Source organism: Myripristis murdjan, chromosome 18 (assembly GCF_902150065.1).
Source record: "Myripristis murdjan chromosome 18, fMyrMur1.1, whole genome shotgun sequence".
NCBI lineage: Eukaryota > Metazoa > Chordata > Actinopteri > Holocentriformes > Holocentridae > Myripristis > Myripristis murdjan.
Window position 1 is genome coordinate 28,490,996 of NC_043997.1, and position 17,459 is coordinate 28,508,454.

At 41.1% G+C, this 17,459-nt stretch overlaps 1 protein-coding gene across 2 annotated transcripts in view; it reads right to left on the reverse strand.

Annotated features, from left to right (window-relative positions):
* The window catches only part of ablim2 (actin binding LIM protein family, member 2), a 235,904-nt gene that overhangs the window by 41,170 nt on the left and 177,275 nt on the right, over positions 1-17,459 (reverse strand). For both annotated transcript variants that reach the window (XM_030075915.1, XM_030075916.1), the window contains exons 10-12: positions 11,427-11,570; positions 1,571-1,603; positions 934-1,051 (exon numbers count right to left, since the gene is read on the reverse strand). In XM_030075915.1, the coding sequence (XP_029931775.1) occupies positions 934-1,051; positions 1,571-1,603; positions 11,427-11,570 (295 nt within the window). The remainder of the gene's footprint in view (positions 1-933; positions 1,052-1,570; positions 1,604-11,426; positions 11,571-17,459) is intronic.

Sequence of the window (17,459 nt, forward strand, 5' to 3'; positions counted from 1 at the left end):
TCCATTTCTGAATAATGGAGACCACAGTGCTTTTTGGGATCTTCAATGCTGCTGAATTTTTTTTGTATCCTTCCCCAGATTTGTGCCTTGACATCCGGTCTCGGAGGTCTACATACAGTTCCTTTGACTTCATTGCTTGGTTTCTGCTCTGATATGCACTGTCAACTGTGAGACCTTATATAGACAGGTGTGTGCCATTCCAAATCATGTTCAATCAACTGAATTACCACAGGTGGACTGCAATGAAGTTGTGGAAGCATCTCAAGGATGATCAGAGCTCAATTTTGAATGTCATAGCAAAGGGTGTGAATACTTATGTGCCTATTATGTTTAAATGTTTTGAAATTTTATTTTTAATAAATTTACAAAAATGTCTGTCATTATTTGTCATTATGGGCTATTTCTGTAGATTTTTTTTAAAAGAAAACTATACTCAAATCCGTTTTAGAATAAGTCTGTAACGTAACAAAATGTGGAAAAAGTGAAGGGGTCTGAATACTTTCTGGTGGCACTGTAGGTCTAAATTTGCAAATGTATGATATTGGTATGATAGTTTTTAGTAGGAGAGAAAGGCCTACAGAGTAATAACACAAGTAAAGTTCACCATCTCAAAAAGCAGAATGGATTGGAAATATCATGAAATGTAGACACAGGAAGACTTGATGTTTGTAATAAAGCAACAATGAAATTATTATGAGTTAGGACAAAACAGTATCGGTTGTATAATTTCAGAAATAAAGAGTATAATTACAGATTATAAATACTTACAATATTTGTAAATATTTGTACTATTTTAGCTTGTTGGCTATTCATTTTTCAGGCATTTTTATACAATAAAAGTCTGCACGGGTTCCTGGGTTTTGAAGAAAATCAACAATTTTGGAGACTTACAGGGTGTGATGTGTGTGTACGTATGTGTGCCTGCACCTGTACCTGGTCTGCTGTAATTCTGGGGGGAGCGGGACGGGGTGTAACGTCCATAACCCCCCAGGGAGCTGTTGGAACTTGGACTGGAGGGCCTCCGCTGACGGGGGGACTTCTCTCCATCGCCCTACATTCACACACACACACACGCACAGAAAGATATTAATGCATGCTATTGAGAAACAAGCACTGACACGTTCTGTAATCACAGTATGAGAAAGGAATTTGAGTCTCCACCTCTGATATGTTTTTATGAGGCACAAGGCAAACACAGGATCTACGAAAATACACAGCTAACATCAAAATAACACACATGTCAGAACACACATATTGTATTGTCCAGGGCAGAGAGGGCTGTGCTGTTACAATAAGCAAATAATAAACAAGTGCATGGATGCAAAAACAGCATAAGGAACAACATAATATAAATAAAAATGGAAAGATTTGTTATTGCAAGTAACAAAGTGACTGTCAGTGGCAAAAATGTGAAGATATTAATAATATTTTACATTATCACTGGGCTTGAATTGACAACTTGCTTGGAAACAAACACTGACTATGAAAGTCACTTTTTCACTTGAAAAATGGCAGGCTGATGTAGATTGTATTAGATCCGTAGTGAGTCATTGTGCATTGTGTTTGTTACCTCTGTTGGAGTAGGAGAAAGCAGCTGAGGGGACTGTAAATGAAGACCGGGAGAAAGCCAGTGATTAGGATGAACTCATATGAGATTAGGAGTTAAAGGGGTAGGTCACCCATTTTGAAAAATAGGATATTATTTCACTTCCCCCCTAGCTGTTGTGTAGGACAATAGTGGTGCCATCTTCCTCTCACTGTTACTGAGTGCTGGATACCGACTGGATGCTCTGAATGCTAACTGTTATGGCCCTTTTCCACTAGTACCTACTCAGCTCAACTCGGCTCAACTCTACTCGGTTTGAGAGCTTTTCCATTAGGTGGTAGTACCTGGTAGCAGGTCCTATTTTAGCACCTACTCAGCCGGGGTTCCAAGCGAGCTGAGTCGGGCCGAAAATGTGACGTAAATGCCGTGCAGGCAACTGATCGGACAGGGAGTGACAAGAGCGACTCCTGCACGAAAACAAAATCCGACATTAAAAAAAAAAAAAAGACGGCAACAGCGACCGTGCTCATTGATCATCACTGAAGTTGGCAAGCAAAAATGGCAAGAAAACCGCTACTGCAGTCAAATCCACGGCGAGGTGCTACGCAATTGTAATGGAAAACCACCTAAACCGTGTCGAGGCGAGTAGAGTCGAGCCGAGTTGAGCCGAGTAGATACTAATGGAAAAGGGCCAATAGCCTCCTGCCACTGAGGTGGACCCAGCTAACATTCTTAAAGGACAACACCTTTGATTTTGCATGTCTAGCATAATGTCAACATTTCATAACATTTCAGCTAATCTTTTCCCAAAGCAAGCAGTCGTATTTTAGAACTCCATTATCACTGAAACATCTGTTGCTTTCCACAGCCAAGTATTAGTTTCATGTTTTATTATTGTTGACAACTTTGTTAGCTGTAGATGCAGAACATTATATGGGTGTTTCAACCATATAACATTTAAATTTGAAAATTGAGGGATTTGGTCATTGATTCTGTGTGTACTATGTAATCATCTTCTTCATTCATCTTCTTTAAGAATGTTAGCTGGGGAAGTCTACCTCAGTGGCATTTGGAGCATCCAGCCAGTATCCAGCACTCGGTAACAATGAGACAAAGAAAGCACTGCTGAAACCACTGCTGTCCTACATAACAGCTGTGTGTGTGTGTGTGTGTGTGTGTGTGTGTGTGTGTGTGTGTGTGTGAGAATACACAGCTGTTTTGGCAGAGGTGAGGAGGTAGGGGGTGTTTGAAATTATTTTTTTCAAAATGGGTGAACAAGCCCTTTAACAGTATGACTGGCCATTCACTGTCAGTGAAAAATGACATCTGCTCTTGTACATTCCTGCTGCATGAATGAAGTGAATGAAGTGAGTCCAAGGCAAGCCTCTGCATTTCCATTCTCATTTCCTCTTCCCACAAAGTTGGAAGTACTGAATTGTCCAAAATGTCTTGGTGAGCTGAAGCACTAAGATTTCCCTTCACTGTAACTAAGGGGCTGAGGCCAACCCCAGAAAAACAAGCCCATAGCATTATCTCTCCTCCATTGTGCCAACTGTAAAGTTGGTACAATGCAGTCAGGCAGGTAACCTTTACTGGTGTTCGCCAAACCCAGGCTCGTCCATCAGACCGAGAAGCATGATTGGTCGCTCCACAGAACATGTTTCCACCACTCCAGAGCCCAGCGGTGGCGTGCTTTACATCGCTCCATCTGACATTTGCCATTGTACTTGGTGATGTAAGGCTTGCATGCAGCTGCTCGGCCATGGAATTTAGCCAGAGGAGTATGTATCGATTTTGGGGCGATTTTGGCGCATCCTTATTTTTCCTCCATTTTCAGGTGTCAATATCTCAGGAACTACATCATATAGGAAACTGAAATTTGGTACGATAATACACCTTCACCTACTCTCCCAGAATATACAAAACATCTGTCATACATCATAACTGATAGGCAAATAAAAAATCTGATTTTTGTTTTAATTTAAAGTTCAAAGCTTGCTCTTTCTTGGGATATAAAACATTTTTTCTTTATGCAAGTTCTTTTTTTTTTTTTTTGTTAGCCCAAACATGGGGCTATTTCACCACTTGCGAATATTGAAATTCCTCAGTATTAGACCATTGTAGCTTGTGTTTTTGTCTTATATTCATTTATTGTTTGTTATTTGGTCATAATTAACCTAAAATACAATGACCTTTGCACCAGAAATGCATTTATTTGTCAAAACATCAACATTTTCATGAGCTTTTTTACCAAATCTCTTGAGCTCCACATTCATACAGTTTGGGTTTTCGCTTCCAAATTTCCACAGTAAAGTACCCATTCTGAATTTCACCATACATAAACTCTGCACTTTAACGTGCAGAAAAGTGCCCATTCTGTGCCCATTCTTCATTTTTTCAATTTTGAAGATAATCACACCAAAATGGTCTCAATTTGTAAAGTTTGTAAAATGAAGAATGGGCACAGAATGGGCACTTTACTGCACAGAAAAATGCAGAAAGGCCCCAGGATGCTCTGGGTTCTGTTGTTGTCATTTGTCCCAGTTTGTCCTTATCTCCCTGTCTCTGTCTCTTTGTCTATCTCTCTCTCCCCTCCTCACCCAACCAATAGAGGTAGATGACTGCCCGCCCTGAGTCTGGGTCTACGTGAGGGTTCTTCCCGTTAAAGGGGAGTTTTACCTTTCCACTGTCGCCAAGAGCATGCTCAGGAGGGAATGTGTTGGGTTTCTTTGTTTTTTTTTTTTAGCATCAAATCACAATAAATTTATCTGATGACGCTTTACAGGTAGAGCAGGTAAAGACCATGCTCTATAAATTAGAGAAGAAAAAAACACATTGGGACAAATGACAACAGAACACCAGAGCATCCTGGGGCCTTTCTGCACTTTTCTGTGCAGTAAAGTGCCCATTCTGTGCCCATTCTTCATTTTACAAACTTTACAAATTGAGACCATTTTGGTGTGATTATCTTCAAAATTGAAAAAATGAAGAATGGCCACTTTACTGCACAGTAAAGTGCACTTTACTACACAGTAAAATGCCCATTCTGTGCGACATTTTACAATTTTTCAATTTTGAAGATAATCAAAATGGGAAAAAAAATTACACAGGTTTCGTGTTTGACCATGTTTGGGCCTTCAGAAAACAACTTTGTATAGATAGATAGATAGATAGATAGATAGATCTTTATTGTCGTGGCACAATCATATACGGTATAATAATGCAACGAAATTGGGGCTCAGTACTTTCGGTGCAGGGCAGAATAGAAAGCATCGTGCAACCTGCTAGTTGAATAGCCGACTATCTGGTATCAGAAAAATGCAACAGTCACGGAAACACTTGTTGGATGTGATATGCAGGCGCAGTTCGTCAATTTTGTTAGTTATGGACCCGGCGTTGGAAAATGCTGGGAGGCGGCGGCTTGAAGGGTTGTCTTTTCAGCCGTGCTAACGCACTGGCCCTGCAGCCTCGCTTTTATTTTGTTTTGGTGTCCTCCGGAATGTCTTGGTAGCGATGAAAGTCCAGTGAAATTGGTATTTTGCAGCGTAATCCCAAGCTCAAAAAGTCCTGACGACTGTACGCATACATTGTCCAACATATGGTGGTGTTTTCAGCTAAAAACACAACTGTTCACACATACAAAAACATATAATACGGCACCGAGAGTGGAGAGCTGTAAGCCACTGCGTCTATGCGCGCCGCCATGGCAACCCAACGCCCCAGCTTTAAAAAATTGTAAAATGTCACACAGAATGGGATCTTTACTGTGCAGTGAAGTGCCCATTCTTCATTTTTTCAATTTTGAAGATAATCACACCAAAATACATATTTGGTGAAATTCAGAATGGGTATTAAACTGTGGACATTTGGAAGTGAAAACCGGAACTGTATGAATGTGCAGCTTAAGAGATTTGGTAAAAAGTTCATGAAAATGATGTTATGATGTTGTGACAAATAAATGCATTTCTGATGTAATGGTCATTATATTTTCGGTTAATAATGAACAAGTAATAAACAATAAATTAATATAAGACACAAAAGCAAGCTACAATGGTCTAATACAGCGTTTCTCAACCGGGGTGCCGTCTGACTACGTCAGGGGTGCTGTCAAAAATTGCCTATTCTGACATTTCATATATAAATTTATGGATGAATACAAATATTTATTTATTTAACACATGAATAAATGAATAACAAAATAAACCTGTTTGTTTTAAATAAATAAATGCATAGAATTAATCATCTAAATCTGTCTCATGTGCGAACGTCAACACTGGGGTCTGCGTAAGGTCAGTGTGACTGCGTCGTTTACATTTTATCATTAACTGCGAAATGACATTCGATTTCACAAAGCGCAAGAACAAGCACTTTGCAGCATCATGGATCGTTTTCTCAAAAGAAAAGCTCCACCACTGATGGTGAGTCAAACCCTTCCCTTCTCTCCCTCTCTCTCTCTCTCGCAGTTTATTGTGTGTGTGAGTGAGCGCGTGCCTGCTTCTCTCTCCCCCTCAACCGCGGATAATTATTTGTATGCGCACACATGTATATTTCCCTCTCTCAATTGCAGATTTTTGTTTGTTTGTTTGTTGTGTGTGTGTGTGTCTGTCTGTGTCTTTCTGTGTGTCTGTCCATGTATGTAGGCTACATGAGGCACAGGTCGAAACAAGCAAGGATTCCATTTCACTCCAGTGTAGGCCTACAGTTCATCATAGGCTCTGACAGTTGAGGCGGGGTCCGTTTCACGAAGCAGGTTCAACAAACTCCGAGTCTTACCCCGAACTCTGAGTTGATCTACTCTGAGATAGAAAACTCTGAGTTTTCGGTTCCAGAACAGCTGATTTGAGTTAGTTTTATCAACTCAGAGTAGTTTCACCTGGAGTTAAGCGCATGCAAAACAGCTGTAAAAAGACAGCGTCAATGGAGTCCTGATTTGATGAGTCACCATGGCAACTTGGAAGCGTCGGGCTGCGTTTTTCACCCCAGTTGAATTGGAAATCTTAATGCATTCATACAGCGAGTTTGACATGTTTTTTAATCACCACAACACCGCTGCAGCCGCAAAGGAGAGGCGTGGGAGAACACTGCTGCTCGGGTCAAGGTGTAAGTTTAAATCTGTTGCAATTACAATAATATTACAGGGGAAAACTGCTTGAATGGTAGCATATTAATTTATTTCATTTAGGTGCAATCCCGCGGGGGAGAAGCGCACTTGGCAGCAGCTTAAGATGAAATATAAAAACATTGTTCAAACAGGTAAGACCTCGGCATAAACATCTATGTGCGGTCTTATAACCATCTCCCGACGAATATTTAATTCTCTGCGCAGTAACACTGCACCTTCATCCACGGGATCGTTGTCGAAAGGACGTGTCATGTTTGTGAAAAAAAGTCGCCACCTAACTATTAATGGACTTCTAAGAAAGGCCTACTGACTGTTTTTTTATAGGCCTATATATTTTTTTTAAATAACAGATGGCATAACCTAGTGTGACAGGCTACAAAAGCAGGAGTGCTCCCATCATGTGTGAGGCCACGTTACCAGACGAGCTAAACACATTTTATGCTCGCTTTGACCTCCTCAACAGGGAGTCAGCTGTAAAGTCTACTCCGCCTCCAGAGGACCGGCCACTGTCAGTATCCACAGTGGATGTGAGGAAAGTCCTGCTGAAAGTGAATATGAGTAAAGCTGCTGGGCCTGACAACATCCCTGGCCGTGTACTAAAAACATGTGCCAACAAGACAAGACAGGACAAGACTGCTTCAAGACATCCACCATCATCCCTGTGCCTAAAAAGTCTGCAGTGTCTGATCTAAATGACTACCGCCATGTGGCACTCACCCCCATCCTGATGAAGTGCTTTGAGAAACTGGTTCTCCAGCACATAAAGAACAACATCCCTGCCAGTCTGGACCCTCAGCAGTTTGCATTCAGAACCAACAGATCCACAGAGGATGCCATCTCCACTGCTCTCCACTCAGTGTACACTCACCTTGAGAAAAGCAACACCTACACCAGAATGCTGTTTGTTGATTTCAGCTCAGCTTTCAACACAATCTCCCCCATGAAGCTGATTGGAAAACTGAACACTCTGGGCATCAGTACCACTCTCTGCAACTGGATACTGGACTTCCTCACAAACAGACCCCAGTCAGTTCGGATTGGCAGTCTCTCCTCCTCCACTCTAGTGCTCAACACCGGAGCCCCCCAGGGCTGTGTGCTCAGCCCCCTCCTGTTCACGCTGTACACCCACGACTGCAACCCCTGACATGGAGAGAACTCTATTGTGAAGTTCGCTGATGACACCACCATCATCGGCCGGATTTCCAACAATGACGAGTTTTCATATCGGGAGGAAATCAACCATCTTGCAGAATGGTGCACAGAAAACATCCCTACTGCTCAACGTCAGCAAAACCAAAGAGCTGATAGTTGATTTTAGAAAAAAGGAGGCAAAGACACACAACCCTGTCTACATCAATGGAGCTGAGGTGGAGCAAGTGAGCAGTTTCAAGTTCCTGGGAATCAACATAACAGAGAACCTGTCATGGACTTCACATATCTCTGCCCTGGTTAAAAAAGCTCAGAAACCGCCGTATTTCTTAAGGAAACTTAAGAAAGCAAAATTCCCATGCCAAGTTCTTGTCAACTTCTACAAAGGAGCGATTGAAAGCATCCTGACTGGAAACATCACAAACTGGCATGGGATGTGCACGGCCCAGGACAGGAAGACTCTGCAACGAGTGATTAAAACTGCCCAAAACATCATTGGCACCCATTTACCAAGCCTCAGTGATATCGGGGAGGTGAGGTGCCTGCGCAGAGCCAAAAGGATCCTAAAAGACAACACCCACCCCAGCCACAGCCTGTTCACCCTGCTGCCGTCTGGCAAAAGATACAGAAGTATTCGCTGCCGTACCACCAGACTACAGAGCAGCTTCTTCCCTCAGGCTGTGAGACTACTAAATGCACCATCTGAACTCCTCCAGGCATAATAATTCTATTTTCTACACAATCAATCAATTAATCAATCAAGAGGGAACCACACTTTAAGTTCATTATTCAACCTGTTGTATAATGACCAATAAACTTCCTTGTAACCCTGAAATGAGGGAAACTCATTTCAGGGTTAACAGACTCAGACTTTTCACTAAACCTGCTTTGTGAAACAGACCCCCGCTCTGTTCTTTAATGCTCGCTGCCTATCTGAAATAAACAGGATGTTTGCATTTTAAGTCAGATACAGTGTCGTTTAAAATTATTATATAATAAAATTATAATATAAATTATTTTTTATAATTATTATAATATTATTAATATTTCACACTGGGGTGCCGTGAGATTTTTTGCACTTTTGAAGGGTGCCTTGACTGAAAAAAGGTTGAGAAACGCTGAGGTACAGTGTCGTTTTTAATTATTATAATAAAATTATAATATAATTTAATTATTATAATTATTATTATATCATTAATATTTCACACTGGGGTGCTGTTAGCCCCATGTTTGGGCTAACAAAAAAAAAAAAAAAAAAAAAAAAGAAGAACTTGCATAAAGAAAAATATTTTATATCCCAAGAAAGAGCAAGCTTTGACCTTTAAATTAAAACAGGGATCAGATTTTATGGGCCAATGAAAATCTGACATGAAAACTTTTTTTTTGGATTTGGAGAAGCTGCCATCCTGAAACTGATGCATATATCTGACTAACCATTAATGCTTTGAACAGTCCATGTATGTATCTCAAAGCTCTGAAAAAATCAAAAAGCTGGGGCAAAAACAAAGTTGTTTTCTGAAGGCCCAAACATGGTCGACCACAAAACCTGCGTAATTTTTTTCCATTTTTGAGGTGCTGGCATGCCTACCAGTTATGATGTATGACAGATGTTTTTGTATATTCTGAGAGAGTAGGTGAAGGTGTATTATCGTACCAACTTTCAGTTTCCTATGTGATGTAGTTCTTGAGATATTGACACCTGAAAATGGAGGAAAAATAAGGATGCGCCAAAATCGCCCCAAAATCGACACGTACTCCCCTCACTAAATTGGCCGTATCTCAAAAAGTATCCATCCGAGCAAACTAAAATTTTACAGTGTGCCTATTGGATACATAAGGAACAACTGGTGAATTTTTCAGAATTTATTGAGACCCAAGTGCGTGAGATCTCCTGAAAATTTAGTGAAATGACATGGAATGACCCATATGCTAGCTACAAAATGAACGATTGTTGTGATATATTGACCTAAGCCGCCCCACTACTTCCAAAATTCCACAGTAAAGTACCCATTCTGAATTTCACCATACATAAAATATGCATAAAATTGACTACTTTACAAATTGAAATCATTTTGGTGTGATTATCTTCAAAATTGAAAAATTGTAAAATGTCGCACAGAATGGGCATTTTACTGTGTAGTAAAGTGCACTTTACTGTGCAGTAAAGTGGCCATTCTTCATTTTTTAAATTTTGAAGATAATCACACCAAAATGGTCTCAAATTTTCAGAATTTTTTGAGACCCAAGTGCATGGGATGTCCTGACAATTTGGTGAAATGACATAGAATGACCCGCCAGAGGAGTTTGGAGCTCTGCAGTTATTTAGTCAGCAGAGCATTGGACTTTGGACACACTATGTGCCTCAGCACTCTTGAAGCTCATCGAGAGAATGGCAAGAGTGTGCAAAGCAGTAATCAGAGCAAAGGGTGGCTATTTTGAAGAAACTAGAATATAAAACATGTTTTCAGTTATTTCACCTTTTTTTGTTAAGTACATAACTCCACGTGTTCATTCATAGTTTTGATTCCTTCAGTTAGAATCTACAATGTAAATAGTCATGAAAATAAAGAAAATGCATTATAGAATGAGTTATGTTGGCTGAATGAATAAACAGAGATATAAAAAGCAAGCAAAGGCTAGAAACAGACAAATGGAGCTGAAGCTCAGGACAAGACAACAGAAGCCAATACCAACTTTATGAACCAATACAACTATACTGACCATACAAGCACCGATCCATTCACTACTTAGCTTCTATTAGCCAAGTCACCATCAATTACCATAATTTATAAAATGAAGGGAAAATTTATCTTCCAGTTCACAGTCATTCTGGTATACCTTGTATTTCTATGTAAAATTCTGTATTGCTTTCTTCCTGAAACTACCTTCCTGTGCACGAAAATGCACCAAATTTAGCACATAGCTTTATTCCCATGCACCCATGCGCACATTCTAGCAGTGTTCTAATTTTTTAAAATGCATTTTCATAAAAATCGTACTTTAATATCAACAATATGAGATTGTTGACTCAAACAAGAGAAAATGTTTGCATCCTGGGGCCTATACATACTTATGAAGTCCACCACTAGTTTTTCATTAAGAACTATTAAACTAAGTCCACATACTTTGAGCAAATAACATGATGATGATTCTTACATAAATTGCTGTCTTTATATATGAAATTGGCAAAATTAAAGAATTTTACTAAAAAAAAATTTGGGAATCTCTCAAGTAATTTTGGCTTATGGAGCATTCAATCAATCAATCAATCAATCAATTCAAATATTTGTATTTTCTTCTTCTTCTTCTAAAATATTATTGAAAAAAGAAACTCAGATGAATGTTGAAAAGTGAATTTTTGGCAACAGTTTGTTTATATTCTTCTAACTTTCACCTCACTTTCTTTTTTTGGCTTTTTAAAATTTTTGGGCAATTTTGTGTTGTTTTAATCTCTGAGCCGAAGGAAGCTAATGATTCCCGCCTTTCTCTGGACTGCTTGCCCTCCAAGATTACCTTCTGATATTTTCAGCCCTTAGTGTTCCACATGACAAGAGAGGAAAGCGAGGAAGATGCTGAGAGAAAGACAGAGCAGAGCCGTATATCGTTTACCTCGCCATAGTTCCTCTCCTCAGATGGGTAGCTGACGTATGGAGAGTAGGACAACATGTCAGGCCGGTCGATGTTGTAGATGGCCTTCACCTTTGGAAGAGCTGCTAGGTCCTTGTAATCCAGTGTCTCCTCTCCCAGCTTGGCCTGAACAGACACACCGAGATGTTACAAGGTCATCTGAGTATTGCAGTGTGCATATGCAAAGTTTTCAGGAATTAAGATAAACAGACTAAGATTTAGACTGTCTGTGCATTTTAAAAAATATACACCATTTGAAAGGGTTTCTCAAGAGAGCTACAAAATGACCTGATTCGACTGTTATCACACCATTGAATGGATGTTATCAGTCATAACCCCCTCATAGGTTAGTAGGTCCCTGCTGCACCTTCTAGTGGGTCAGAAGCTGTTACCATCCATTCCTATCATCAGTCTGTATTAACCAATCAAATGGCCCTGGAGCCAGACATCCTGTGACTTCAGAGCCACTGGCATTACCACTGAATGTGGTTGTTTAGGGCCACACGCTGGGCCCTAAACACGTGTTGCTTGCTCTTCACACTTTGTGCAGTGTTAAATGGATTCAATGTGTAGCCATGGCAGCAACATTGTGGGTGATAATGGGACAATGTGTTGTTGCGGCAGCACTATCATGTTTAGTCTGCTCAGCTGGTTACTGCAAAAATAAACCTCCATTCACACTTTATATTGATAAACTGAGTAATGTGACACAAATGGCGGTCAAGGGTGGAGGAAGAAAAGACTGGAGATGAAAAAAAAAAAGTGTAAAAGTATTAGAAAACACTGAAAAAAACCTGAAAAAATACCAAGTCACTCATCTTAGAAAAAAATATAAAATGCCTTTATTAAGTTACGGGCCAAACATGGTTAAAAGGTCACTTCAACGTGTTTCAACTGGAAGCCTTCGTCAGGGAGTGTGCGATCTGACACCAAGACAGGTATAATTAAAAGCAAATGTGAGTCTGGTCACAGGTGTTGGCATTTGAGTCATCAGTACCAAAAACAGACAGAGGAAGCCAATACTAGAGCCAGACAGCAGGGGACCTTGTAGGGAAAAAAAGGGAAGAGACAAAGCTTAGGGTGAGAATAATAAATATACATACATAGCCACAGAGAGTAACAACAAGCTTAAAAACATCTACTTAACAGTCTTTACAGGAAATGATGATATTCTAGTTATTCATTAAGACCCGGATAGTGGGTTGTTTTTAACTTAAAGATCCAAAAGCTTTCATGTTGATTCAGTTGTTTCAACCTATTAGCTCCCCTTATGGTTTGTGTGTACTCTTACTCAAGTACTGGGGTCGAGTACCCTGTCCATCTCTGGACCCAGCCCTTAACCAAAAAGCACCATCTTAACAAAAAGAAGTAGTTCCAGGCAGCACTTCTACTCTTAGAAGTGCAGGGAGCGCTATGAGTGGCGATTTTTCTCTTGCTATGCATATAATCTTTGTTTTCCCTTTGTCTGCGACACCATCCTGCATGAGGTTGTGGAAGAAAGCACTTACTAATTGATAACTACAAGCTTAAGAGTTGAAGTTTAACAGTGAACAACCAGAAGTGATCAAGGAGTCTGGAAACAACTTGGAACTGTTAATAGTTGATATCCCGGTGAGTTAATAGCCGTAATTGAATACCTGTTGCATTAGCATGCTAACCCCCGTAGCGAGTATTGTACACAGAAAAATTAGAGGCACGTAGGTCGGTTTTATCAATAAACTCAGTCAGGATCATCTTTAAGAGGATAAAGTGAATTGGTGTACATGTAATAATGGTGTTGTATGCCTGTGAGCCGTGTGAGATCGCTAATATCTATTTTGTGTTGCCTTAATTCCTGTTATTGAAGCTAGCTAAATGCCATATGTGGTGTGGGGCCAGTGAAATTTTGCGATTGAAGCAACACTTAATGGAAGCTGTTTTGGAGCTCCGCTAGCACTGTTTGTGAACTGTGTTTTATAAATTGTGTATCTGTAGTCTGTGGAAGAGGTTTGACAGTGTATCTGATTTTTAAGCAACCTGATCTCACAGAAATCCGTGAAATGAGCACGACCTCTTAACAACGCATTGCGTGCTCCTGGCACATAACCTGTTATAATTACGTGTGGCCACCACAGAAACAGCGTCCACTGAAAGTCAGTTAGGATCCGTGTCGTATGGCCACCACGCAAACGCTGTCCACTGAAAGTCAATTTCACGTGGGTGGTAGTTCATAGATCCCGGAAGTGCAAATTTAATCAAAATAAAATAATAAAATAAAAAATAAAAAATCGCCAGTTTTCTAGACTAGGCCTACCATATTGACCCGCATAAAAGACGACCCTGATTTTAAGATGACCCCTCTTTTTCAAGACCATTTTTTGGAAAATAGGCTACTTTTTATATGGACAAAATCTTGTTTGAATAAAAAAGCCACCGGCCTGCATCAGGCGGGTCGGCCGCGGCACCGGCTGGTACCGCGCCCACCCGGTCAGGTCTGCGGGATCTGACAGGTGAGCGGTCAGTGCCGCGGTCGGCCCGCCTGGTGCCATGGCCGGTAGGAGTAGTATCTAACATGGAAGGGCGCAAGCCAGTAATTTCGCCTAGGGCGGCACATAGGCAGAACCGCCACTGTGTAGTTTATAATGTCATCATTTTCATATTTTTCTAGTCCACAAATGTTCGACCCCATGTCTGTGCCATTTTTTGTTGCTGCACTGTAAGCCTTTAAAAGTGTCTCAGGTGGCCATATTAAGTTAATGGGAAAATCTGAAATATGAAACATTGAGTATTTTATGGGGAAAAAAAGCTTTGAAATGGTCCAAATTGAAAAGTATGACTGTGTATATGACTAACAACAATATTCTAAATAAATTTGGCCATTACATACCCCCTTAAAGAAGTTTGACTGATTTTATCAAGCTTGGCCCTAAAAGAGGTCTGCAGATGTACACCTGAGACAGCCTTGGCTTGGAGCACGATGAAAATCAAACTTTGTCACAGAACAACAATGAAGACATCGTTTGAAAGGTCTTGACCTATGGAGTAACATATCTCAGTGTGAGACCAGTGGGCAGTTCCTGCTCCCCACAAGTGCCCTTAGAACCTTGCACCTGAGACACTTTTAAAGGCTTACAGTGCAGCAACAAAAAATGGCACAGACATGGGGTCAACATTTTTGGAAAGCTCTTGACCTCTACTATCATGTCCGATGGCAAACCAATAGGGGGCGCCACCGACTAGTGTCAAAACATGGAAAAAACATGATTTCACTATCTTAAGAAAAAAAAAATTAAAATCTGACCATTCAGGCGTTCTTCCCACACCCAAACACTTTGATTAAGATTGCAAAATTAGTGATCACCACTTCATATAATAGACATAACATGTTAGAACTACAAAAGCTATGGCGCAGGACAGCTCTGTGTGTTGCAACTCTGCACGAATTGTAGTTCTGGTACCCCTCTTCCGGGTTAGGATAAACATTGTGAATTTAGGTTTAAAAACCATACATACGGTAGTTTTTCAACAGCAAAAGCATAACCTTAACATGTAGCCTATGTTTATACCACGAGTAAAGATGTGTTATGAAAAAAAAAAATCTATAGCCTATATATATAGACTATATAAATCTTTAGTGCTATTTTTGACGTGTTTCGACGGATTTTCCACCCGCTCTGTTTCGCTGACTGAAAGGGTTGTGTTCAATGGCGTAACATATCAGCACATTATCAACTTTCATGCACTTTATTAGATTTTATTGACTTTATTGATGAAAGCTGTCGATTCAGACACGTCGCTGATAAACACTAGGATTATGGGTAATGTAGTGCTTCTCCGTGATATGATATCGCAAATAAAACGTGTTTTCTTAAAATAAAGTTGATATTATACGGGACTTGTGGACACATGCCATCGTTACACATCCTCATAGCTCGTGGTAAGTCTGCCTTGGGTGGTTACAACGTTATGGCTAATAATCAGACCTTTTTTTCAGAATACCGATTAAATTTGCACTTCCGGGATCTATGAACCACCACCCACGGCGTGACGTCTTTGAAGCCGAGAAGCCGGGAGTCACCAGGTAGCATGAAGCGCGTTGCCTTGGTAACGCCGGTGTTTTTCAGATTAAAATAAAATTTCGTTCATTGATTTCAAAATGGCTTAAAATGTGATTTTTGTGGACTAGAAAAATATGAAAATGATGACATTATAAACTATACAGTGGCGGTTCTGCCTATGTGCCGCCCTAGGCGAAATTACTGGCTTGCGCCCTTCCATGTTAGATACTACTCCTACCGGCCATGGCACCAGGCGGGCCGACCGCGGCACTGACCGCTCACCTGTCAGATCCCGCAGACCTGACCGGGTGGGCGCGGTACCAGCCGGTGCCGCGGCCGACCCGCCTGATGCAGGCCGGTGGCTTTTTTATTCAAACAAGATTTTGTCCATATAAAAAGTAGCCTATTTTCCAAAAAATGGTCTTGAAAAAGAGGGGTCATCTTAAAATCAGGGTCGTCTTTTATGCGGGTCAATATGGTAGGCCTAGTCTAGAAAACTGGCGATTTTTTATTTTTTATTTTATTATTTTATTTTGATTAAATTTGCACTTCCGGGATCTATGAACTACCACCCACGTGAAATTGACTTTCAGTGGACAGCGTTTGCGTGGTGCCCATACGACACGGATCCTAATTGACTTTCAGTGGACGCTGTTTCTGTGGTGGCCACACGTAATTATAACAGGTTATGTGCCAGGAGCACGCAATGCGTTGTTAAGAGGTCGTGCTCATTTCACGGATTTCTGTGAGATCAGGTTGTTTTTAAGATGATCTACAGTTGCAATGAGTTTATGAATAGCTACTGTTGTAATGAGTTAATGAATATTTACAGTTGCTATGAATTAATGAAAATGGAAAAAAACACACTGAAGAGCAAGGGAACTGTTTTAAAGTGGATTTCATTGTATATTTATGATGGACTGCTGAATAATTGTCCTGCGCATGTGTGTAGGCTGTTTTTTTTTTTTTTTTTTTTTCTGTGGAGATCTTAAGGGCCCACTCACATTGGCAAGTTTGAGCCCGTATCGTGCTAAAGCCAAACCCCCCCCCTCCCCAGTCCCCGGCTGGCCTGCACTCACATTACCTTTTTCCCAAACGCGCCCAAGCACGATTGCCCCCGGTGTGCACGTCATCACGTTGAAATACGACAACAACAGGCATGGCCCGACGTCATTATAAATCAATGTAGTTCAAATACATCATGTCTTCCTTTTAACTAAAAAACGTTTTTGGTCCTTTTAATCAGACATGGGATGTTTATTTACCTTGACAGTTTCGGAGGTAACTTCCTCCTTCTTCAGAAAGGTCCAACTGACAGCCGGAGCGGCACCTGTCAGATCGGGCAGACCGGGTGACCAGGTGGCCGCACACCGCGCAGTGTCGCGGCCAGTGCCGGCCAGTGCCGGCCGGTGCCGACGCGCTGCCGGCCAGCACCAGGTCTGCCGGATCTCCGCACACAGACTGCTGTACTTTCATTATAAACCGACTTTTGTTTATACGCGGTTGCAGCAGCACAACGGACAATGACACAGACAACATGGTTGATTATTGATTGCGCAACACGGCCATTCGCCGGTAATCGCGCTGCGCACATTAAACAGTTTTGCAGAGGCAGGTGGAAAGTTGCATGATTTACATCCGCGCACTGCGTGCGTGACCGTGCATGTGCTCGTGTACGCGCCCGTACCGTGCAGAAGCACACCCCTTCCAACCGTGCCAGAGCGGGGAAAGTGTACTGTATTCAAGCACGATACGGAGCGATCACACTGGTCAAAGAATCCGGATTTTAAGGGCAATCGTGCTTGGGCGCGGATCATACTTGCCAGTGTGAGTGGCCTCTAAGTTGGAGCATCTCATCGCCCATCTGCCCCCATTCCCTCATCTACCTTCAGTCATCTACATCTCCATCCAAGTCACATCTTCACCTCCATTCAACCAACACTACAACCAACACCTTGGACTTTTGTGGGATATTTGT